Below are 25,619 nucleotides of genomic sequence, written 5' to 3'. Positions count from 1 at the left end.
GCTGGACAAATCCAGCTTCTCCCATTACCCCTATGTTTCATCTCTTCCAAAGAGTGATTCATTTTTAGGTTCTCAAACATGTTGGAGAACCCCTAGCAAGCATTTGATTGGTTACGATGATCAGTGAAGCATTTGATTGTTTTCTGTAATCCGCAAAGTAATAATGTACACAAACTTAGTAGAAATTCAGTTTTTGCAGTGGGAGAAAAAGGGTTCATAATACATGCTTTTTAGTTACAGATTTTCTCCTACTCTTGATCTTATTTTTTTTTTTATTGTCAAAAGACACTCAGCAAGCCTCGGGCCTTTTTAAACATTGAATTCATATTTTTGGATGTCGTCGGTTGGATAGCAGCACCTGGTCATGCCGTCAAATTGAAAACCTTGTGTTAGCGCAGTATGATAAATTGTTGGCATGGACAATAGAAATTTAATAATTCTGCCTTTTTAACCAGATTTGTGAAATTTTGGACCACTGGGTCAAGTGTTCTGGTGCTGGGCAGGGCTCTATTGATATTGTAGAGAAAGTACTCTACTGAGAGAAGTTATTACCCTTTGCATTCATCTATGATATTGATATAACTGTAAATACATGTAATGTAATTGATAGTTCAAATTGAATAAAAGACTTTAACAAGAACTTTTTAAAGGTATAATACAAAAAGTACTGACATGAATATGGCCAGGGCATATAGTGTTTGTCATGTCTGTCTTTCATCCTTCTGTCCTTCCTTCCTTCCTACACTTTGCATTTAGCTCAGTTTCAAAGAAACTATTCAAGATATTTTTATCAAACTTCATATGCTGATACATATTGATGAGAGCTTGTCAACTGCATCAACATTTTTTGACATTGATGTTTCGCTTGATCTTGACCTCATTTTTCTTAAAATAGTACTAAGCTCAGTTTCAAAGAAACTATTTAAGATATTTTTATCAAAACTAATGTGTTAATACATATTGGTGAGAGCTATTCAAATCCATCAACATTTTGACCTTGACCTTTCCTTTGACTTCAAATTTTTGTAGAGATAAATTTTAAAGACACTATTCAAGATATTTTTTTTTATCAAACTTTATATATTTATACGTATTGATGAGAGCTATACACTGGCATCAACTTTTTGACCTTGACATTAATTCAAAATTGTGTTTAGCTAAATTTCAAAGAAACTATTCAAAATATATTTTTACAAACATCATATGATTATACTTTATATTCATGAGAACTATTCAAGTGCATCAACATTTTTTACCTTAACCTTCCTTTTACCCCATCGTCACAAACCATGGCTAAAATGTATGATCCTCTCCCATTCTGGCCGTGGTTAAATGAGAAGAAAATATTTCGTAGCTCATTAAAATATTGACCAATGCGAGTAAAGCATAGTCGGATAATGTACTTTGATGCGACCTTTCAATACCCAATCGCAGAATACAAAATATTTCTTGTATACTGTTGATGTCAATTGTTGATTTCAATTGTGATGGAAAGAAATATTCTCTTGGATGAACATGATGTTACAATATAGAGGCATAAATATTCAAGATTACGACACTTTTTATGGGTAGGAGAGAGCTATATGCAGACTCCGACCGTGGCTTGAGACGATGCTTTTACCCTGACTTTTCTTTAATATGTGTTTAGCAAAGTTTCAAAGAAACAAATCAAGATATTTTATCAAATTTGAAGAGAGCTATTCAACTTCATCATAATTTTTTGACTTTGACCTCTCCTTTGTCCTTGACTTCCATTTCTCAAATTTGTGTATAGCTCAGTTTCAAAAAAACTATTCATGATAATTTTTTGCCCCACCATGAATATGGCCAGGGCATATAGTGTTTTTCATGTCCCTCTTCCATCCTTCCCTCCTTTTGTCCTTCTGTCCATCCCTCTGTTATTCCATCACACTTTACGTTTAGCTCAGTTTTAAAGAAACTAGTCAAGATATTTTTATCAAACTTCATATGCTGATACATATTGATGAAAGCTATTCAACATTTTTTGACCTTGACCTTCCCTTTGACCTTAACTTTACTTTTACTAAAAATGGTTTATGGTAGTTCAGTTTCAAAGAAACTATTAAAGATATTTTTATCAAACCATACTGATGTGAACTATTCAATTTCATCAACATTTTGTACCTTTCCTTTGACCTTGACTTCACTTTTCTCAAATTTGTGTATTGCTAAGTTTAAAAGATATTATTCAAGATATTTTAATCAAACTTTATATGCTAATACATATTGATGAGAACTATTCAACTGCATCAACATTTTTGATCTTTCCTTTGACCTTACTTTCTTAAATTAGTGATAATCTCAATTTCAAAGAAACTTAAGACTATATATGCTTATACATATTGATAAGAGCTGTTCAACTGCATCAACATTTTTTGAACTCGACCTTTATTGTGACCTTGACCTCATTTTTCTTTAAATAGTGTTAACTTCTTGATTGCATCAACATTTTTTGACCTTGAGCTTTCCCTTGATCTCACTTTTCTCAAATTTATGTTTAGCTTAGTTCCAAAGAGACAAATCAAGATATTTTTTTTCAAACTTTTTATGCTGATACATAATGAGGTGAGCTTTTCAACTTTATCACATTTATTGACCTTGACCTTTCCTTTGACCTTGACCTCATTTTCCAAATGGCTAATCAGAATAGCAAATACAGTCAAACCTCTTTGTCTTGAACTCAATGGGACTGAGAAAAAAACTTCGAGATATCTGAGGATTCTAGATATCAAGGTTAGAATACTTAAAGAATATGTGGATGGGACTTTCAAATCACTTCAACATGTCGATGGTATTTGAGATATCGGTATTCGAGACTCGGAAGTTCAACTGTATGTGTAATTAAGAAAAAAATTACATAGGGAAAGTGAATATAAAAATACATAAATGGAAATAGAGTTATACATCAATATTATTTTTTCTAAACAATGTGGCAGCATTCAAAAAAATTGTCCAAATTTAAAAGATCTTTAACATTATTGGTACTAGCAATTTGATTAATTTAAAAACACTAAATATTCTTTCGTAGGCATTATACAAAGGACATTTTAACATGAATTGAAATCCCCTTTATCATGAAGGTTACACCTATTCAACATACACTTTAGATTACCTAAATTTTGTTAGAATATAATCATTTTTATTTTTAGGTCAATAGGTTTTGTTAAATATAATTGTAAGCAGAATTTGTCAATTAAATGTCATTATAAATAACCCTTTGAAGAGAGTTTGATATACTCTCTATATTTATTATATTTTGCTTTGAAACATATCTAAAAGTTGTTTTGAAGTGCTACATGTATGAGGGTTGTCCCAGAAAAACACGAATTTTTTAAATGTTTCATAAACTACCTGACCAAAATTATTCATTTTTGGCACCATGTTGGGAAATGATATTTTCGTCATTTTGGCTAAATAATATATTAGGTTGTAATGTTATATGCATTAAGAAACAAAATTTAAAGGGTGTTATAAAAAAAATATTGATGGTCGGCAGACTGCATTTTCTTGACTTTCAAAAATTGCATTGACAGCTATGTTTTCTTTATTATCAGGCTATATGGAAATATAATGCAAAATTACAACAATAGAAACTGTATGATCTAGAGTACTCGTGTGTAAAATATAAATACTCTGACTTTATGAATAATAAAAATATGTTATATGCACAAACACTATTATTTAGATAATGTCAAAAACAGCAACGTTGGGCAATAATGCGGCACACCAAATTATCACTCAGTTCTGTATGGAGTGGGGTATGACCCCTGTTCATATGGGAAAAGAGCTGGGGATGAGGGAATGACACAAATACATGTATCAAACACTGGTTTATACATCAGTAGAAGAGGTTCATAGATGGATGGATTAGTTATCCCATGGAAGAATCGTTTAGAAGACATAGAAAAATAATAACTAAAAAGTCTAGAGCTGGATGTCGTACATGGAGATCGACAGTCGTTAACTATTCGAGCAGTTAGATTTATGATTGGGAAATTGTCTATTAAAAGAATTAATTTCTTGATTTATTTTTAACTGTAGCATGTGTAAAATGGATGCAAAACCTGAACTTTGCATCAGTCAGTATATCAGAGAAATGTATCCCTTCTAATATCCTATTATTAAGAACACTTGTAAATAATTTACCCAAACAACTTACAATAGATATACCAAGATAGTTATTTTTGTCCCCCAATTTAAACATGATAGCCAATTTCACGTCCAGGAACATTTTCATACAATGTTATATTTCATTACAGTCCTGTGTTCAATTTCCCTGGAAATAATTGATTTTCTTTATGTCTTTATTTCTCCATTGGGCAACAAACAAATTGTCATTTGTATCTATACACAATCCCCAGGGATTGCTCAGTCCACAGTCTATGTAATGGAGGAGCTGCCCATCCTTATCTAGAATGTGGACACAATGACTGTGCATATCAGCTACAAGGATGTGACTCTGACTGTCTGTTGTGATTCCTCTAGGATCAAATTTGTTCCTTGGGGTAGGAGTATGTCCAGTGTACCTGAACCTCAGTCTCCCAGCGTGATTGACCACCACTACTGCTTTAGCTCCTTCATCAGCCACACAGATATCCTGATTCTTGTTCTCAATGATACATTTAGTAGTGGTAACATGTGAATAGAGAGGATGACCCTTATCATCAGACTGAATGATTTGTTTCTTTGTGGAGCCAGAGTAACGGACAACCCTTGACTGCTTGTCAACCTTTGAATGTTTGTTATCATCACTGTTCATGACAACCAGGAGGTCACCTGTAGAGGTACTGCAGATATTGCAGGGTCTCCATTTCTTTAATGTGATCAAAATCTTAATCCCTTCATTCTTCATAATGTTCACAGTTTTGTCACTAGGATCAGTATAAACAAGATGGCCATCTTTTGTTACTGCTATGTCAGTGGAGATGCTCCCTGATTTTGTTGTAATTGACTTCAGTTGTGATCCCCGACTGATACTGTGGAGGGTCATGGTGCTTTCATATCCGCATGTCCAGATTTCATCATCACTCAGACAAGTCACATTATATAGGCATATTCTATGCTCAGTGTTTATAGTATTGGTGATATTTGCAAGCAGCTGCCTGTCTTGAGGAAAGGATCTAGCTTCTGATTGGTTACCGCATATTTCACAATGTTCTCTTTCATGAAAGGTACATCGATGGTAAAGTAGAATTGATTTTCGAAATATATATCGCACAATTTCATGTATTTTCTTGGATTCATCAGATGCTATGTGTTCACCAATACAGGCATTGCACAGTTTGATATGACATGTATCACAGTAAACCTGTACCATTTTAGCCTTACACAGGTCACATAGTATCAACTCCTGGGCCCGAATATGGGGGTCCTTGTGGCCACAATTATGTCTGTCCATGATGGGAATTTGGGGCTCTGAAATAAAGAGAAAATTAGAATTTTGCTTATTAATAAACAGAAATGAAGAAATACATTTTAGAATACGAATCCATTAAAATAACAGAGAGATTATTTACTGTACAAAGCAAGACTTTGAAGTGGGAAATGCCTAGAAAATGTTAATTACCAATATCAGTAGATTTGCTTGTGGATAATTTGGATAAAAGCTACATTTTGCAACAGAAATTTTCTTTTTTACCTATTGGTAGTCTTTGAATTTTGTCTCTAGATATACAAAAAAAATATTGCAGGGCCTAGTATATAAACAAAGATTTTACAATAATATAATCTTTTCGCAATCTTTCATGAAACAAATACATGTAGATTAAAACATAAATCTAAAAATATCAAATTTTCAAAGGTTTTTGAACGATATACTAATTGATATTTACCTGACTCTAGCTAGACTGCTATGGTGACTGTTTTACCAACCAGAATTGAAGTGTTATTTGTGTGCTCTGGTCATGAACGTGACAACATACCTGTATTAGCATTTGTCAGGTTTTTTCTTTTTACTGGTCTAGAAGGGTATTTAAGTAGAACATGTGTCTTCAGTTGGTGACTGTTGGTGCATAACAAAGATATATGAATTTAAAAACTCCTGCAATAGAATACAAAGTAATCTTGAAAAGGCTTGTGCTAAATAAAAAAAAAATCATAAATAATTTGCATTTGTAATGGTATGGAATTTGTGTCTCTTGTAGATAAATAAATGTCATTGAAATGTAGTGCATTTTTATATACTTTGTCATCTTTATGTAGATTATTTCCAGTCTTAAAAGTCTTAAGGGTGGGGTTAGTAATAAATAAAATATCGGTAATTATGACATTTTTCTTCCAATTTTTAGCTAACCTGTGCTTAATGCTCACTTCATTTTTTTGAAGTTTGTTAACTTTTTGTTGTTCTGATTATTATATCAAATAATAGTAATTTTTAGGGATAATCTAATTTTGGCATTTCATTTACAAATATTAATGTCATAGAAAAATACTAATTTTGGCATTTCATTTACAAATATTGTCATAGAAAATACTACACAATTAGGGTTTCTTTTGATAGAGAATATTTGATATTCACCAGAAAAATGTCAATATTGATATTTTTCAGGTGAATTTCAATTACCATATTCACCACGAAAAGAGTTCATAATTGTTTTATGAAATAGCGTAAATGCATATTTTAAGGAATAACTGTTTAGTTTTCAGGGGTTTCAATTTCCCCTTAACATTCACTGGTCCAAGGACTACTAAGCTTATGAAATTCACTAGTCTAGTGCATAACATTAATTCACTAGTCCATTGGCTAATTAAAAAATAAAATGAAACTGAAATAAAATTTTTGCAGACTCATAACATCTCACATATGTATCAACCTTATGCTATCAAACTGAAGTTTTAAACTTTTTTCATATTTTATTAACACTCAAACGTTATGGTCATGTGACATGTACTCTATAGTAAACTGGTGCTCAAAGTGCACTTTTTGAACCAGATTTTAAGAAGAAATGAAAGTACATGCTTTTGATTTTCTTTTAAATTTTTATACTTTTCAAACATTTTTTTTTTCTACTTGATACTACTGATGCGACAGACTGTTAGAGGCTAGTCCGCCCCATAAACTTTAGGTCCCAGACTTCGGACCACTGTATTAATAAACCCCAGAGTTTTTTTTTTGGGGGGGGGGGGTTATGATGTGATCAATAAGTTAGGTCGCATGATATTTTGCATAAATGCCATAGGCGTTTATATATACATAAAATTATCACATGAGCAAACTGTTTGATCATCATCTCAAAACCAAAAAACACAGGGTTTTAAAAATATTCCTATTTTTACATTTTTATCTGATCCTTTATTCAATTTTGAAAAGAGAGATATATTTTTTGTATTTTTATTTAAATAATTAGAAATCTAGGTCTGCAAGTCCTGCCTAGTGTATTATAATTAGCCACACACAGCAAACAGGCAGTTCTGTCAAGTAATGAGCAAATGACTTTATGAAGATATAAAGCTACATGTTTTTCTTTATTTGTATTTTTATCTCAGACAAAGACATTGGAAAATGTAAAAACCTTGAAGGAGTTTGTAGATATTATCCTGGCTGATTTACTTTGCGTACTGATTTACTTTACATAATAGTTATACATGTGTATTTATAAGTTTGTTTCTAACCAATGTTTTGATTATTTTACAGCCGACACGCTGACAGAAAATAGAATAACAATATCAGCAGTGTATTCATCTCCTTCTTTACGATGTGTTCAAACAGCAACTGAAATTTATCAAGGTTGGTAATGATATTGTTTTGATAGTCACAATTTTCCCAATACTATCCAACATAAGATATTTAAAGGCAGCTAGTGTTAATTATACCCTCAATTGAAAAGGGGGGGTTGGGGGTTGGTATATAGTGATGGGGTGACTGTCTGTCTGCCCATTACAATGAATTAATAATAAATTTAAAACTTTAATGAAACTTTCACAGAAACTTAATTACATACATGTACCAGTAGTGCCATTGTGCAACTTCTGTTTTACATTTCAATTGAAATGTATTTCAAGGTATTTGGTGTTTCCTATAGCAAAACATGGGCACTGCCATTCTTTCTATGATACTGGGGGTACCCATCTCTTATCCGCATCTCCTTTTACATCACTGAATGCAATTGAATGAAACTTTCACAGAATCTTTTTTACACAGTGTCATTGTGCACCTACTATTTTGCATTTCAATCAGAAAGATATTTGGGCTTTCCCATAGAAAAACATGGCTTTGCCATAATACTCATTTAGCAACAGGGGTATCATTTTGTGAGTTCAGTTCTCACAGTACCTCTAGTTTTTATTTACATTTACTTAGGAACACATTTATATGCACAATATATATTGTCAGTGTGCTGTGCATTTTAACAATGTTTTTTAAAATTCTGGCACTTACATTTTACAGTACTAAAACTCCAAAACAAAATAAAGATAGAACCAGGTTTGTTTGAGTGGACAGGTCACACAAATGTTGTACCCAGGTGGATTTCTCCTGAGGATTTGGCCAAGCAGGGTTACCCTATTGAAACCTCGTACCTCCCCCAGGTACCCAGGGACAAGCTGGAAGATGGGGAATCGATCAGTAATCTGTATGCTCGATCCACAGAAACCTCCAGGCAAATACTTAAACTGTATGAAAGCAAAGGTAAAGAAACCTTGTACTCAAACTGAAAGATTAAATACAGGACATCTTTGCTTCTGCTACATGTACACCCCTCACAAACTATTTGTGAGGAGAGTAGTGGATCAGAAACTCTTGGCTAGCAAAGACAAATACAGGTAGACACTGATATGTAATGATTTGTAGTTCTTTTTTCTTTGGCTGGCAAATTTTTTTTTTAAATTAAAAATGTTAGAGTTTCAAAACAGTGAAAATAGAATCTTCTTCAGATGTGATAGATAAAATGTGTGCTGAAACCAATCATATTTTGAAAGAAAGAATGTAATCATTTTAAAGAACAAAAGAAGATTGCATTTGAATTATAAAACATTTCTTTTCTATGCAAATTTAGGAGGCAATATTTTGTTCATCGGTCATTCTGGTACTTTGGATTTATGCACACGAGTCATCACTGGGCAGACTCCACGGACCACCATGTCATACAGAGAGTTCCTCCCGAAGGTGCCGTATGTGGCCATGTGTGCAATCGAGGAGGATGTGATCACAAGGAAGTGGAAATTTATTGATCCACCCACCTTACCCCTATCTCACGGACGCAATATTGTACAGAATGTTAGAGATATTCTGAATGGATGACATTCATTTCAGAATTCAAAGGAATTGTTTGTGCCAATAGCTAACATTTAGCTACATAATGCAAAGGAAGCCATTATTTTATACCTGTGAATAGTATAACAAAACTCTATTATATGTAATTTTACCTACACTAACAAATTTTTAAAAAATCTCTTCAGCAGGTTTGAAGAAACAAAAATGTTTTTATGATTAATGAATTTTACAGAATGTTACAAAATGAGGCCCTTGAGCCACAGTGCTTACCTGAATTGCATTTCACTTCAAATGGAAATGAATATGTAAAAGAATAAAATAATAATAAGATAAAAGAAAGAAAGACAAAAAAAATCCAGTTATGTGTTCCTTTCCTTTAAAACTAGTGATTTCAGCAGTTTTCAGTCAGTTAATATAAATTTACTACTCATTGTCTTGTTGTATGTAAGGTAGCTCTAAGTTTTAATTGCTGTTGAATCATTTGAAAAAAAAACACTGATTGTTGTTGAAAAGGTTTTAAAATGACACTGTGTCATTTATATCCCCTTCAAAGTGGAGAATGGCAGCTCAATTGAACAAACTTAAGTCTTCTTGAACAAAGAATGATTTTGGTTGAAATTAGCTTATTTGTTCTGGAGATGTAGAAAATGGGAAAAGTTAACAAACAGACAACAGACAGACAGCTACTCAGATAATTAACAAGGATTGATCAGAGAAGCTCCCTTGATCTTAGGCTCAGATGATCTTAAAAGTTAGGTTACTCCAGTGTGGCCGTATTCTTTTTAATGCATCACACAACATTCAATTTTAGAAATTGTGTCTTTCATACATTATTGTATTTGATTTCTTTATGCAGTGCTTTTTTTTAAAAACAAAAACTTTTATTTTGCTGATGTAAAGTTATCTCTCTTAGAAGAGGAATGATCCACCTTAAAGAGTGATGTTCTGCTGATTTTTTTCAGCAATGACCAATTTTCAAAAGTATTTATGAAGTAAATGTACCAATACTATATTTTTATTTTTGTCAAAAAGATATTTTTTTTTTAATATTCCAGAAATATGAGATTTATTTATATAAGTAGTACTTAAGATGAATTCAAAGGTGTTCTTGAAAATGAGCTACTGTTTAGCATTTTCATAGATTTATATATGTCATCTTTTCTCAGATGGCTGTTGCATGTTTAAAATTTTCTTCATTGCTGATAAGTGACATCGATCCGTATTTGTTGTCCTTTGATGTGATGATTTTTATTTTTTGCTGTGTTTTTCCTTGTTGGTGTCATTTAGATCTTTGTTAAGTTGATAATTGTTGTTGATGTATATAGACAAATTTTATTTCTTTTTATACTGTATCATTGATAGTTGGGTAACCCCACCGCTCATCAAAAAAGCCAAAACAACTCACCCTCTCATCGCAGAATACTCTCAACCATTTCCGATATTCACCCTTCACAAATATTGAATTTTTAATTCATTTTGCTTTGTTTTAATGGGACATATAATTTTGTATTTTAAGCAATTTTTTTATTTTACATTGCATATTTTTTTTAAAAATACTTTTCAATTTTAATTAATATAACACTTTGCTATGCTTTTATAAGAACTTTTGATCACTATTTTGTCTCTACATCAGCCAGACTTTCGTGCCATGATGAAAACATGCTCAGTTGATATCCTTGTATATACAAATGAAAAATCATTAAAATTTAAGGGTCACCCAATTTCTTAAGGTGACATTAATGAGTGTCCCTCCTCTGTGCCCTTATTATAAAGTGTTCAAAATAGTAGGCTTTATTCCAGAAACTTTTGAAACTATTTTAAGCAGTTTTTATAAAGGTAATATCCCTTAGGAAGAATATGAAATATTCAAAACTTCACAATCCTGAACCTCCTAGGGTAAAGTAAAGCCATGACATGATTTTTTCCCCCCATTTTTGCAGTTATTGGTACATGTAATTTTATTTAGCATACAAAAAACTGTTTTCATGATTTTCATGATGGACAGTAACCCCTCTAACAGAACTGATGAATTATATTCCTTTGGTATTGAGGGTATTGGTTTCATGCTTTGGATTGGAAGTGTAAGAACCTATGGGGTTATTAAGCTCTATAACAGGGGCTACATTGATCTTATACTGGCCTATGGCCTTTCATTTGCTCTAGGAAGATATTTTATTTTTGGTACTGTTGTGATTTTTTTCTTTATTTTTTTCTCTCAAAATTTTGTAGAGAAGTTTGCTTTTACATTTGGCCTAGCATAATTTTTACCAAGGTATCTGATTTGAATTGTCATAATTTTCAGCATAGGAACTTTTTAGCTCTGAATATGTCTGTTTTTATTTACAAGTTTTAAATTATTTGACATGCTTTCAAAAATTTAGCATAAACTTTGGAGCAAACATGAATTAATGTTGATATGATTCTTTAAACAATTCAATTCAATTCAATTTTTTCAATTCAATTGTTTATTTACCAATTAAGGGCCCTCATGGGGCAAAAAGAAGGTACATTTTAAACACCTGTATATTTCATATAAATTAGTGCTGATTAATTACCAAGTGGCGATTAAGAATTTATGTGCTAAGGAAAGCACCAAGTGCACAAAACTAGGAATAATGCTAAATGTAAGTTAAGAACTGGTATTTTTTCAGCATTTGAGAATTAATTGTTCTTAACCAATTGATTTAAACTCTTGTATTCATGAGATGGGTTTTTTTTTTAGTTTTCTAAGTTCAATTTCTATATCTCAGTCACTGAAGATGAAGTACATGATTTCATGTCATTCTTTTTTTAGCTCTTCTGAGCCAAAGGCTCAAAGAGCTAATGCTATGGCCATTTGTGCGGTGTGCGGTGCGCGTAAACTTTTTAGAATATGGGCCATAACTCAAGAACCCCTTGGCCAATTATTGTCAAATTTGTCACAAGGTATCCTTGGCCCAAGGGCTCCCTTTTGTACTAAAACTGGGGTTGTGACCCTTTAACAAGGGGAGATAATTAGGAAAATAGAAACAAAAGTACTGGTTGCTAAAAAATCTTCTTCTCAAGAACCACTGGGCAGATTATCACCAAACTTACACAAAAGGATGAGGATATGCTGTAGATTAAAATTTGCACGGGGATTTACCCTGGGGCAAAGGGCATGGTCTCAAGGTCACTTCAAAGTTGACCAAAAATTACATTTTATTAAAATGTTGATATTTTGCTTACTATAAGGACTAGGATCATCAAATCTTGTCAGTTGATGCATCTAAGGACCTCATATCATGTTGACTCAAAAGTAGGTCATGGTGACCTACTTTTTAAATTTTGCGGCTATTCTTTTTCAAAATGATTTAGAGGCATATTTTGAACAATTTAAGGCCTATGATCATCAAACTTTGTCAGTTTATGTATCTTAGGTCCTCGAAGTATGTCAACTAAAAAGTAGGTCACCTTGACCTATTTTTTGAATTTTATGGCTTATCTTTCTCAAAACAATTAAGGTCAATAATTCGAATACCGAGAGGTTTAGAATTATTAAATCTTGTAAGATGATGCATCTTGGGGCCATAAAAGATATTTATTAAAAAGTAGGTCACAGTGACCTACTTTTTGAACTTTTGCAGGCATTTGATTTCAAAGCGTTTTAGAAGCATAATTTGGACATTTTTTTCAATTTATATGACTATAATTAAATATTTCAGGTACTAATTGGCTTAGAATCATCAAACTTTGTCAGTTGATGCATCTTGGGTCTTCGGAGTAGGTCGACTAAAAAGTAGGTCACAGTGACCTACTTTTGAAATTTATGGCTTTAATTAAATATATGGGGTACTAATTGGCTTTGAATCATCAAACTTTGTCAGTTGATGACTTTTGGGTCTTCGGAGTAGGTCGACTAAAAAGTAGGTCACCATGACCTACTTGCAAAAATTTATGGCTTTAATTAAATATTTTGGGTACTAATTGGCTTAGAATCATAAAACTTTGTCAGTTCATGTGTCTTGGGTCCTCGGAGTGCAACAACTGAAAAGTAGGTCATGGTGACCTACTTTTGAAAATTTATGGCTTTAATTAAATATTTTGGGTATTAATTGGCTTAGAATCATTAAACTTTGTCAGTTGATGCGTCTTGGGTCCTCGGAGTACAACAACTGAAAAGTAAGTCACGGTGACCTACTTTTAAAAATTTATGGCTTTAATTAAATATTTTGGGTACTTTTTGGCTTAGAATCATCAAACTTTGTCAGTTGATGCATCTTGGGTCCTTGGAGAACGACAACTGAAAAGTAGGTCATGGTGACCTACTTTTGAAATTTTATGGCTGTATTTAATATTTTCAGGAATTATTTGGCTTAGAATTGTCAAAATTTGTCAGTTGATGCATCTTTGGTCCTCGGAGTAGATTGACTGAAAAGTAGGTCACTGTGACCTACTTTTGAAAATTTATGGCTTCAATTAAATATTTTCGGTACTTATTGGCTTAGAATCATCAAACTTTGTCAGTCGATGTATCTTTGGTCCTCGGAGTACAGCAACTGAAAAGTAGGTCACCGTGACCTACTTTTGAAAATTTATGGCTTTAATTAAATATTTCAGGTACTAATTGGCTTAAAATCAAACTTTGTCAATTGATGCATCTTGGGTCCTTGGAGTACAACAATTGAAAAGTAGGTCACTTTGACCTACTTATAAAATTTTATGATTATAATTTTAGAAAATATTTTAGGTATTAATTGGCTTAGAATCATCAAACTTAGTTGATGGGTCCTCAGACAATGACAAGTGATAAGTGGGTCACCATGACCAACTCTCAGGTACTAATTGGCTTAGAATCATCTTGGGTTCTCAGAGTGTGAATTGGAATTTCAAGGGTTTATCTAAATATACAGGATACTTCGAGGGTTCAAATAGAAGTGATAGGTTGCACAGTTTATCAGAAGAGGGATTCAAGGCCCATGGGCCTCTTGTTTTTTTTTAACATTTAACTCAAGCAATCAAAAGCTTTGATTTTGTGTGATTTGATAACTCAAGCCAACAGTATTGACTTTGTATGTTATAGATTGGCATGTTTATCCAAGTAAGTTCTTTGGGACCTTGGAAATACAAAATCATAGGGTGCTTATTAAATATGCACTTTAGTAGCTGCAATATATTTTAAGGGTTGGCTTTACATTAAAACATAGGTAAGCCACAATGAAATGTACTCACATATAGAGTATTTTCTGCTTCTGTAACTTTAATTTAAGCTGTTTAAAAGAATTATTTCAAGTGATATTTAGTGATTTTTTTTAAGATGTAGGAGGTGAAAAAGGGGGGGGGGTCTCAGATTAAATTGTCAGGAATTAGAATTTTATGAGAAAAAGTTTCAAATGGGGACTGTTTTTGTGTTTCAGTCTCAATGGGTCAAAATCTGTCAACATTCACACTTTTAATCCTAGATTGATATATATGATTGATATATATGATATAGCTATAGAGAATAATGCTCAAACTGCAGAACCCTGAATTGTTCTACATATAGAACTCCCAACTTCTTAGTGTAATTAATTTAGTGATACTATTTTCTAGTCATGAACAAAATGAAGTGCAAGGCACTCTATGTTATTGTAAAGTTTAAAATCTCAGCATTTTAAGAATTGACATTGTATTTGATATGGACAAGTCCATGTTGAAGACTCTTTTTTGTGTTGGTGACAAGTCCATGTTGAAGACTATGTTTTGCGTTTTTGACAAATCAGAGACATAGAAATAATATGGAATAATTATGTTATTTTCCCCTGTTTGCATATTTTTTTTTCCACTTGATGTTCAATGATTAATTTTACTTTTACTTTATCATATACATGTAGATAATTTCCCCTGAATAATCAAGCTGTCTTCCCTTTACAGGTAACATGTCAGTACATGTGAATGTACATGTACATGTGCAATAACTAATGTTGTAACATTGTACTATATAGTAACAGATCATTGAAGCTGGTCTCACATAATGTAATTTGACAATAAAACGTTGTATAGTTTACTGGAAATGTTGAATCAATTTTTTGAGAAAGTCATCTTGATTTGAGCTTATGAAGCAATTTGGAACCCCCCCCCCCCCCCCTCAAACAAATTATTAGCTCATGAAAAAGCATTCGGTTCATTGAAATAAAACTATTACAGTAAGTAATTTATGTATCTAAACTAAAAATATGTCCATAGGACGTGAATGTCCCATCCAGGGTTTATTAGTAATGCAACATGAAAATCTGCATTAGTGTATGCAGTTTGATGAAAATATTTTGAACAGTTTCTTTAAAAGTGAGTTTTATACAAAATGAATAGTAAAGTCAAAGGTCATGGGGGAGGTCAAGGTAAAAAGAAATGGACATGGTTGATAAATTTTCACCAAATTCTGTATCAGTCCATAAGCTTACATAAAAAATATCTCAGATAGTTTCTTTAAATTGAGCTAAAGGCAAAATTAAGAAAATTAAAGGTCATACATATTGGACACAGTTGAATAATTCTCACCAATATCTATCAGTATATACATGTATGTCAAGACAAAAAGTCCATAGCAATCACTAAAATGTATCAGCATATGAAGATTGAGAAAAAATATCTTGATTAATTTTGTTGAAACTTATGTTAAGACAAGAAGTTCAATAGTAATCACTAAAATGTATGACTGATAAAAATTTCTTGATTAATTTCTTAGCTAAACACAAATTTAAGAAAAGTAAGGTCAAAGGAAAGGTCAAGGTAAAAAAAAAATGTTGATGCAGTTGAATAGCTCTCATCGATATGACAGCATATGAAGGTTGATAAAAATATCTTGAATAGTTTCTTTTTGTTTAAAATTGAGCTAAAGAAAACTTTAAGAAAAGTGAGGTCAAGGTCAAAGGAATGGTCTAGGTCAAAAAATGTTGATGCAGTTAAATAGCTCTCATCAGTATGTATCAGCGTATAAAGCTTGATAGAAATATCTCGAATAATTTCTTTGAAACTGACCTAAAGGCAAACGGTGTGACGGACGGAAAGACGGACATGACAAACACTACATGTCCTGGTGTAACATTGATTATTGACTCGGGTTTAAAATTGACCCTAGATTTAATTTTCAACGCTGAATTTTGAACCGGGATAGTTTTTCTCCGTTGAAAATTGAGACAAAAAGTTCATATTCATGGCCAATTTCGATTATACACAGAATAATATTAATTTATACACAGAGTAATATAAATTATTAACAGTATTATCACTGCATGTCTATAAACACTGTTGGTATCCCACGATTGCCTAAAAATTCCAGCACCCCAGACTTGTTTGTTTTTTTGTTCGATCACTAATTAATTTTTTCCGTTTATAAATTCTTCATTCATTCATGAAATCAGAGTGATACTGGAAAAGATATGCTACAAGAAGTTTTTTTCTGTCTGAAATTAATTTTAGCCTTTTTCAATTCATTAGCAAATTGGCCATTCATGAGAAAAGTCAATCATATTAGGAAAAAGACGGCGGATTATTAACTTGAAATGTGTGAAATGTAGAGGAATCGTATTTGCTGTAGGCCGAATGTCCAAAAAACTCTCTTGAAATCTTGATTGCGCACCAATTCGTTTCCCAGTGGAGAACAGAACACTTGTTTAATCAAATGCACTTATTTGGTGTTTCATCCAGAGCTAATAAGAACGGAAATATCGTTTATAAGAGATTGTGAAAGTGTTAGGACTTTATTTTAATTTTGGACTGGACAGAATGACGTTTTTGACGATTTTTGTGTTTGCTGTAATGTCTGGCAGTATCGCGTCTGGTCATCCAGTTAGTGGATCTCAAGTAGAAAAGCACCAAGGCTTACAGAAGGTAAGATTTACTCATATTGTTTTATTATATATAAAAAATGTTTATGCTAAAAAATTTAAGGTTATACCAAGTTGTTTTGGGAAAAAATGTGTTACAAATTTTAGGTCATACTAAGTTGTTCTGGAGAGGAAAAAAGAACCAAAAAAATGACATTGAAGATGTACGAGCGATTCAATAAATTTTGTGTAGCTACTCGTACGAGTACACTGTATATGTGTCAACTTTTTTCCATACACAAGACTAACTTTTTTCAAAAATGTATTCCTCATTTATTAGAATACATGTATTTTGGATTCAAGCACGTGAGTACTCTCATAATAAAGACTGGGAAATACATGCAATATTTATTTTTCTTTCAGTATAACTGTATACAGTGAAGTTTTTGCCCCCCCCCCCTTTAGCTCTACTAGTCGGAGACCGGAAGAGCTTATGCGATAGTAAGGTGTCCATCCGTCCGTCCAGCTGTCTGTCTGTAAATTGTCCAGCTGTCTGTCTGTAAACTCCTCCAACAGTTTTGGTCTGATTTCAGTATAACTTGGCACACAAGTAGACTACGCTAAGATACATAATTCTCTTTATTGGTTTTTGATTTCGATAAACGGTACGTATTGCCCTGGTAACTAAAAATAGAAATTTCTGTGAAATTCTTTCAAAACGTTACTCCTCCGACAGTTTTGGTTTGATTTCAGTATGACTTGGCACAGAAATAGATTGCACTAAGCTATATAATTCTTTTTATCAGTTTTTGTTTTCAATGTATGGTGTTGCCATGGTTACTAAAATAAAAATTTCTGAAAATTATTTCAGAAGGCTTCTCCAACAGTTTTAGTTTGATTGCAGTTAATCTTGCCACAAAAAGAGACTTATCCAAGGATCATTATTCTATTTATTTCTGTTAAAAAGTTTCGAGTCCAAGTGCTACTTTTCTCTTTATTATCAGTACAAACCAGTAGAGCTACAGTCTCATCAGAGATTTTTTTTTTTTTTTTTTTTTTTTTTTTGCTTTCGTGGACAAACGAGATAGAGTTGTCTCTCTTCTAACAAAAGTGTGGGCGATGACAATATTTTCCAAAATATATAACTGTGGTCAGATATCTTGTAGACATGTCTTTTTACCTCAGCTTAATCCTCGTTATGAGTAGTTATTATAAATATGCAAATACTGTAAATATTACTGTTACGGGTACATGTATTTTATTTTATTAACCACAGCGTATTTCCTTTTATGCGAAGTCACTGTTCCTTAATTTTAAACGTATACCGTAGGACATTTTGAAGATTATATTCTCAAAAGGCATATACATGTATTACATTTCTGTGGCACTATATGCATGCACGTACAACTGTGTTTTATTAGAACTATGAGTAAAATATAATAGATGATTTCGAAAGGATATTAAAAATTGACATGACAGCTCTCAATATTGACAGTACGAAGGTTCCTTAAATTAGCAAGTTATAATCATTTTCCACCTCGACTAGAGAAAAGGGGTGGAATGAGGGATTACAGCATTCTTTGTAAATCGAGAATTCATTTAAAATTTTGTAACCTTCTTCCAGGAAAGTAATTATTACTGTAAAATCTATAATGTTCCTTATTTTCATTAAAGATAGATTCTAATGATCTGAAACAATGAACATATTGAAACAGATATGAACCGTGCGCACATAAATTCTGCACAGTCAATATTTTTCGGAACATCATCTGCTGTCTAGCAATGTTGACTGTTGCTACGTTCTATCACGCTGGAAGTCGTGGTTTCATCATTCAGAGGGTTCAGTTCAGTGTTCTTCGACGAATCAGATTCAACTAATCCGCATGAAAGTATAATCAGATTCAACTAATCCGCATGAAAGTATAATCAGATTCAACTAATCCAAATGAAAGTATAATCAGATTCAACTAATCCACATGAAAGTATATTGAAAGTATACATGTACGTACTACAATTAAAATCTTCAGGCCCTGATAACGAAGATTTAACCTTCTTTACAAATCGACAAAATTCTTATTGCAGATATATCTTTTTGGAAGTCCATCTTCGAATTTGGTTTTATTTACACGATAAATACTGTTTTTTGGAAGAAAAAAAATTCACACTAGTAATCTATTTTAAGTTACAGTACCATGATCATTTATATTTCTTGTAGAGGTCCAGACACGTTAGTTCCCAGTGGCAGGAGATAGCCAACAATATGTTGTCGAGGTTGATGGTCGTTGTAGAGGAGACGTTACAAGAACTGGGAGCGAGCGAAGCAGAACTGAGAGAAGTCCAGAAAAAAAGATCTCACATCACTGCATGCTACTTCCAAGCAGTCACGTGTTATTAGAGATTTCTGTGCTGTCTTAAAAATTCAAATCTACCGGGATTGACTATTTGTATTGGATTTGATTGCGAATGTACATGCATGATAGACTTGTAATTAAATGATTTTGCCGAAATATCTTTTTACTTTTATCCAAAACTAAGCACAGCGCAGCATGTCTTAAAAAAAAACTTATAATATTAATTTGTTCAAACGTATGGACTTGCCCTTTCCCAAGGAACAATAAAAAATGGTCAAAAGGATACAGTCGTCAAACAATATGTTCAATAACCCTGGTGAAAGTCGTGGACCTCAGAATCAAATTATAAGACTATTATAAAAGTTAATGTTTGTAAAGATATGAATGTACTTAAAATTCCTATAAAAATTATTTTTGAAACAAGAAATGGGCTGTAATTTTGCAAATCTATTTGCAAGAAATCAGACTCTCATTTATACTATATCTGTGCTCCTGAAGTCAGGATAAGACGAAGATTCAGATTCCATGTATAGAAAAATCTGATTAAAATCGGATCTGTGAGCGGATCAAAGGATCTGATTTTAATTCGATTGTCATACTATAATATATATAATTTATATAAACAAGGCTATCTAACTTGGCATTAAATACCAATAATATACTGTACAGTTGAAGAAACATAATGGAAAACCTGGATGGAGTTGCAGATCATAGTAAGGGATATTATTCCCACATTCATTTTTTCAGATGACTTCAGCTTTCCTTATTTATGTAGTAATATTCCGTTATCACCTGCAATGGTGTTCACGTCTCCTAACTTATTCAATACTCAAGAACATTCTCTGAGTATGATCAATTTTAAAACCGAGGCAGACTACTGACAGATAATTGATATTACAGGTACCGGTATTTCAAAACCTCTTATAAAGCCAGCATTTCGTAAATTCTATGGTCTTTATAATGACCTTAATTGTTAGCAACTATAACCTATCACTGGGTCGTATGTTGGCCGACTTTTTATTTATACCTATTGTCAGGCCTTTGTTTTTATACTTAATTTGACTACGGAATGTTCCGTCTATCTGATCAATACAAATGGCTCAGAGCGGGTGTGACTGGTCGACAGGGGATGCTTACTCCTCCTAGGCACCTGATCCCACCTCTGGAATTTCCCGGGGTCCGTGTTTTATGCCCTGTTCACAGATGTGTATTGTTTGTAGATTTTTTTTAAGATCGATCACTGTTTGTAGTCTTCATCTTTTCAGTCCTGAAGAGAAAGAGGATTCATGAATGCACCAGCCTGTTGGCCTCTTGTTTTGAGTTATGAATACGGATGTATAAAGTTTATCAGGCAAATCAACTGTGCACCTCCAACCCACTCCCCACATACTAATAACCTCCATTTGAGAAACTTTTACCGTTTTTTAACATCTTCATAGTTTATTTGAAATCGTCAGATCATCTTGTACGAAAATGAAATTGTCCTGCATGGAACCTTATCAGACACAATACTTTTCCCCCAAGAACGATAAACGAGTGTTAGGTGAATTAGGCACAGCAATTAAAAAATACTCTTTTTTCCTTTTGTAGGCATGATTTAGTAATTCTAACGAGTTATAAACTTCTTTAAAGAAGTGGGGTATTAGTAGGGTATAAATTTTAATCATCTAAAACACGTAGTATTTTACGTTCGGCCCTAATTATATGCCCCGTCCCCCTTTAAGATTCATTCCCACTTATGAATTAACCTTGATGGTAATTTTCTTATATCTACCGACACTAGCAACGAGGAATATAAGCCCTATTTTGCCTTTTTTTCTACAGATCTACATGGTCAACTCAGTACTCAGTCGCTTCAGGACTGTATGGTCACCGAAAACTCCCGAGAATTCATTTCCAAAAATGACGTCATAGTTTATGACGTAGGGGAAAAGTAATGTTTACGATGTGAGATATGAGGCGTGCATATTTGTTCATCTTGTCCATTTTCCTTTGTGTTTGCTTGATTTTGGCAGATAATAACGATTAGTAAGTATAAACATTTTAGTATAATTGTTTTTAGCTCTACTGGTCAAACACCCGTCATGATACATTTATAGTAGTCCTAAAGGCTAAGTCCAAATCTGAAACGGAAGTTAGATGGTAAGGTGACCGTCGTTCATAGTTCAAGTACACAGTCCTCGCTAGTAAATGTCCTTATTGGATTTTTGCGAATATCCACGTTGAAGTTGAAGTTCGTCTCTGTCAGAATCAATGTTTCAAAACACTACTTCTCACTACAGTTTTGGCACGAGTTCAATAAGACTTGGTAGAATATTATGCACAAGTAGACTTGTTAGGGCATGATTTGGTGATATTTTGGCAGTGTCTAGGTTACTTAAAACAGAATTTTCTTTATATGATAATCTCATTGAAGTCCAATTTCGGTCATACGCACTACACGAACAGTGTTGCCATAGTTGCAAAAATAGAAATTTCTTTGAAAGTCTTTTGAAATATTTCTCTACAGTTTTTGTTTGATTCCAATTTGTCTGGGTTTTTTTTTTTTGTTGTTGTTGTTTAACGTCCCTCTCGAGGATTATTCACTCATATGGAGACGCAACCACTTGATCCTTACGTCGCGGGTTCGAATCCACTGCGGGACATGTAGACCGGTCCTTTGGGTGAAACCGTATAAACCGAGGTCCCGTGTCGCAGTAGGTGTTGGTCCGAAAAAGATCCCTCACTGCTCAATGACCCTGAGTACCGAGTATATGTATAAATTTGTAGCCCTCCGTCGGTAAATGGTGGCATCTCCATATGAGTGAAAAATTCTCTAGAGGAACGTTAAACAACAAACAAACATAACAAACAAAATGCAACCCTATCCGACCATTAAAAATTATGAAAGTACTTATTGTATTATAAATTATCAAAATTCTTGTACAATTCTCTCATTCAATTGAGTTTTCAGTTACATTATCTACAGTGATTAATTATCACAGGTGAATAGCAAAGGGGAATAACTTCTCTCAGTAGACTAAAAATGAAATTCATAATTTTGGAAGATGCATCCTTGCTCATCATAACTATGCAACTAATTTGTCTGCTAAATTCCCAGGGGCAGAGAAGATATTTAGATAATTTAAGCATTTTCAATATCTGATCTATAGAGCCCTGTCCTACCACCGGAATCCCTGACCGAGGAGCCATGAAATTCACAATTTTGGAAGAGGCAACCTTGCTCATAATAACCATGCACATAGTTTATTTACTAAATACCCAGGAGTAGAGAAGAAGATTTTAAAAGAATTAATGCATTTCACTATATTGATAGCGTCCTGCCCTAAAACCAGAACCCCTGACCCAGGGGTCACGAAATTCATAATTTTGGAAAAGGCACTGTAACTCATCATAATTATGTACAGTGTGCTTACTCTGTTTGCTTAATACCCAGGAGCAGCGAAGAAGATTTTCAAAGAAAACCCTAATGCACTTTCACTATATAATCAATAGACCACCCCAACATCAGAACCCCTGACCCTGGGGCCACGTACGAATTTTACAATTGTGGAAGAAATACCCTTGCTAGCAACAACTATGCATTTAGTTTATTTGCTTAACACAAGGAGCAGAAGAGAAAAAGGTTATCAAAGAATAAATGCATTTTCACTATATAATCAATATATAAAAATAGAAAAATAGAGCCCACCCTAACACCAAAACACCTGACCAAGGGGCCCTGAAATTCACGATTTTGGAAGATGAACCCTTGCTCATCATAACTATATATTTACATGTAGTTTGTTTGCTTAATACCCAGGATCAGAAAAGAAGATTTTCAAAGAATAAATGCATTTTCACTACATAATCAACAGAGCCCCACCCCACCCCTCTTGACCCGGGGGTCACTTTTGAAAGAGGCGTCCTTACTCATCATAACCATGCAGACTTTATTTAGTTTATCTGCTAAATATGCAGGGGGAGAGAAGAAGATTTTTAAAGAATTTGTGCATTTTCACTGTATAATTATTTGAGCCCCACCCCAATTCCAGACACCCTGACCCTGGGGCCATGAATTTTACAATTTCATAAAGGGCTCAATGCTTATTACAATCATGCCAACAGTTGGACTGATTGATTGATTGTATGTTGTTTTACGTCCCGTTCGAAATTTTTCACTCATATAGAGACGTCAACTTTTTAAAAGATAGCAGTAATTTTGATGGTTTTTAGTCCCACCCCTTAGGCCCAAGGGGAGCAGGGACCATGAAAGTTATCATTCTAGTACCCCTTTGCCTATTTATGCTATATGCCAAAATTGGTCGAAATTAGTTCACTATATAACTCGAAACTGAGTGACTCAGGTGACTAAAAAAGAAGCACATTACATCAGTTTATCTCGCAAAAGAACATGAACACGAATTTCCTTAAACTATACAAAAAGAAACAATTTTCTTAGACTATAAAAAGATGCATTCCGGGCGTCAACTTATTAAAAAAGAGATTTTAAAAATAAAAAAATTATGGTTTTAAAATTTTTGTTTCCGAAATATTCTTACCTTTATACGAAATCTTAATGAAAATTTTAATTTAGCAAACAACCATTTCTAGTTTCCTCCAATTTTTAACATTCCTCGTTTCATTTTCTCACTTACTTTGTTGCAGCAATGACTACGACGCCGGTCTCTTAGATGAAATAAGATCTGAGGAGAAGAGAAACTTCAAAGAACAAAAAGATGGTGGGTTTGAAAAAAAAGTTCTGTTTTACCTATATAATTTTAGCATGAAACGATTTCTGTTACAAACATGTTCTAATCTGTGCATTTTTATCACTAACAGAAGACGTGGAGGAGCCCTTCAAAAATTTGTTGTCCGAGCTCGAGGACGACATTGGAGAGTTGTCCGATTTAAACAAAAGAAACAATGGCGGTTCTTCCGGTAAACCACCACCTCAGCAGAAACCAATCACCTCTCCAAATACAACTCAGACCAATATCACGGCCACTGTAAAACCCACAACACAGAGCATTGTAACGACAAATACTAGTGTTCGTACAAGTAAAGCACCGGAAAAGGGAAAACCCAAAGCCACGGAAAAGAAACAACATAATGATAGACGTAAAAGCAACCCAAAAATAAAGAAACCCCAAAAAGGCGGCGCCGTTCATAACAACCCGAAGAAATTACATCCGCAAGGAGGCTCAAAAAAGAAGGATAGTAAACAAAAGGGTCAGAAGACTTATAATAAGAAAAATATACGTGGGAGAAAGAAAATGAAGAATCGGTATAGAACAGATAAAAATAAAATGCTCGCCCGGGCGACATGTGGCAAGACCAAAAGGTACCCTACGTGCATGCAAATATATCGTAAATGTATGTATGAAAAAAAGAAACTGAAAATTCGTTGTAAGCAGAAAAATGAGAAAAACAATCGAGCTGGCTTAGAGAAGAATTCGAAAAAAAAGAGTAATATAAAGGGGAAAACCCCGCTCCCTACTGAAAATGGTCTAAAAACGATTCATGGTCACGTGGAGCCGCACTCAAGCAAAAGCAACAACAAAAAAGACAAGAAACACTGGAAGAATAAAGAAGTTAATAACATCCTCCAGAATTCTCAAAGGAAACAGAAAGGACCCGGGAACGGAAAAGAAAACTATCAGGGTCATAAGAATCAGAATGGAAAAGGTAAGCCATCTGGGGATACAGCAAAACCGTTAACAAAAGACCGGAGAGGAAAAATAAAGGAAGACAACGATGGCAGGAAAATATTAAAGGAAAGAAAAGCAGTGGAGGATCAAAAGAAGCTAGTTACTGGAGAGGTTAGAGGACTGCTGAAGTATCTCAGAAGGGTCAAAGGTCATTTGTACGATATCGACAAACATGGCGACAAACAAAGAGGCAGAGAGGCAAACGGAAAGTCAAATTCAAACTGAAAGTCTTAGTCTTTTTTGTGTAATGTGGTATTAACAATTGATTTAGAGCAGTAAATATGTCTATAGAATTGCTTAAATTGTATTTGTCTTTGCTATTTTTTGATGTAGAAAAGGAATGTAGCATCCCATTGAAATATTTCTCATCGCTTTTCCTGACATTTTTTCATTTGACTTAAAAATGAGAGAGTTTCAGCGAAGATAAATATATGATAATGCTTAGATATTGTATACAGTAAATATGACCACTTCCCATGTAATGTTCACATTGACTTCTGTGTTTTGCTCTGTCTGTCTGTGTTTAAATGTCTATCTTTCTGTGTTTCGCTCTGTCTCACAGTCTGTGTTTCGCTCTATCTGT

At 33.4% G+C, this 25,619-nt stretch overlaps 2 protein-coding genes across 2 annotated transcripts in view; both read left to right on the top strand.

The window, feature by feature from the left end:
• The window catches only part of LOC133172352 (ecdysteroid-phosphate phosphatase-like), a 31,247-nt gene extending 16,011 nt beyond the window's left edge, over nt 1-15,236 (top strand). Inside the window, exons 10-12 of the mRNA XM_061307220.1 lie at nt 7,655-7,747; nt 8,408-8,647; nt 9,015-15,236. Of these exons, the coding sequence (XP_061163204.1) occupies nt 7,655-7,747; nt 8,408-8,647; nt 9,015-9,259 (578 nt within the window). The 3' untranslated portion in view covers nt 9,260-15,236. The remainder of the gene's footprint in view (nt 1-7,654; nt 7,748-8,407; nt 8,648-9,014) is intronic.
• Nucleotides 15,237-21,278: 6,042 nt separating this feature from the next.
• Nucleotides 21,279-25,399, top strand: LOC133206190 (uncharacterized). Its single transcript, XM_061342125.1, has 3 exons — nt 21,279-21,374; nt 23,994-24,067; nt 24,168-25,399. The coding sequence occupies exons 1-3, from the start codon at nt 21,301-21,303 to the stop codon at nt 25,259-25,261; spliced, it is 1,242 nt and encodes a 413-aa protein (XP_061198109.1). The 5' UTR covers nt 21,279-21,300; the 3' UTR covers nt 25,262-25,399.
• Nucleotides 25,400-25,619: the final 220 nt, after the last annotated feature.

The sequence above is a fragment of the Saccostrea echinata genome, unplaced genomic scaffold (genome assembly GCF_033153115.1).
Source record: "Saccostrea echinata isolate AGI-Se365-2 ecotype Australia unplaced genomic scaffold, CSIRO_AGI_Sech_v1 ptg000054l, whole genome shotgun sequence".
Classification (NCBI taxonomy): Eukaryota; Metazoa; Mollusca; class Bivalvia; order Ostreida; family Ostreidae; genus Saccostrea; species Saccostrea echinata.
The sequence above is the reverse complement of the archived record's forward strand: the minus strand, read 5'-3'. Positions and strand labels throughout refer to the sequence as shown.

Excerpts from the sequence above, each read along its gene's own strand:
- LOC133206190 (XM_061342125.1), top strand. The coding sequence starts at position 21,301 with ATGAGGCGTGCATATTTGTTCATCTTGTCCATTTTCCTTTGTGTTTGC. Across the intron at positions 21,375-23,993 it reads TTGGCAGATAATAACGATTA|CAATGACTACGACGCCGGTC; the intron begins GTAAGTATAAAC and ends ACTTTGTTGCAG. Across the intron at positions 24,068-24,167 it reads CTTCAAAGAACAAAAAGATG|AAGACGTGGAGGAGCCCTTC; the intron begins GTGGGTTTGAAA and ends TATCACTAACAG.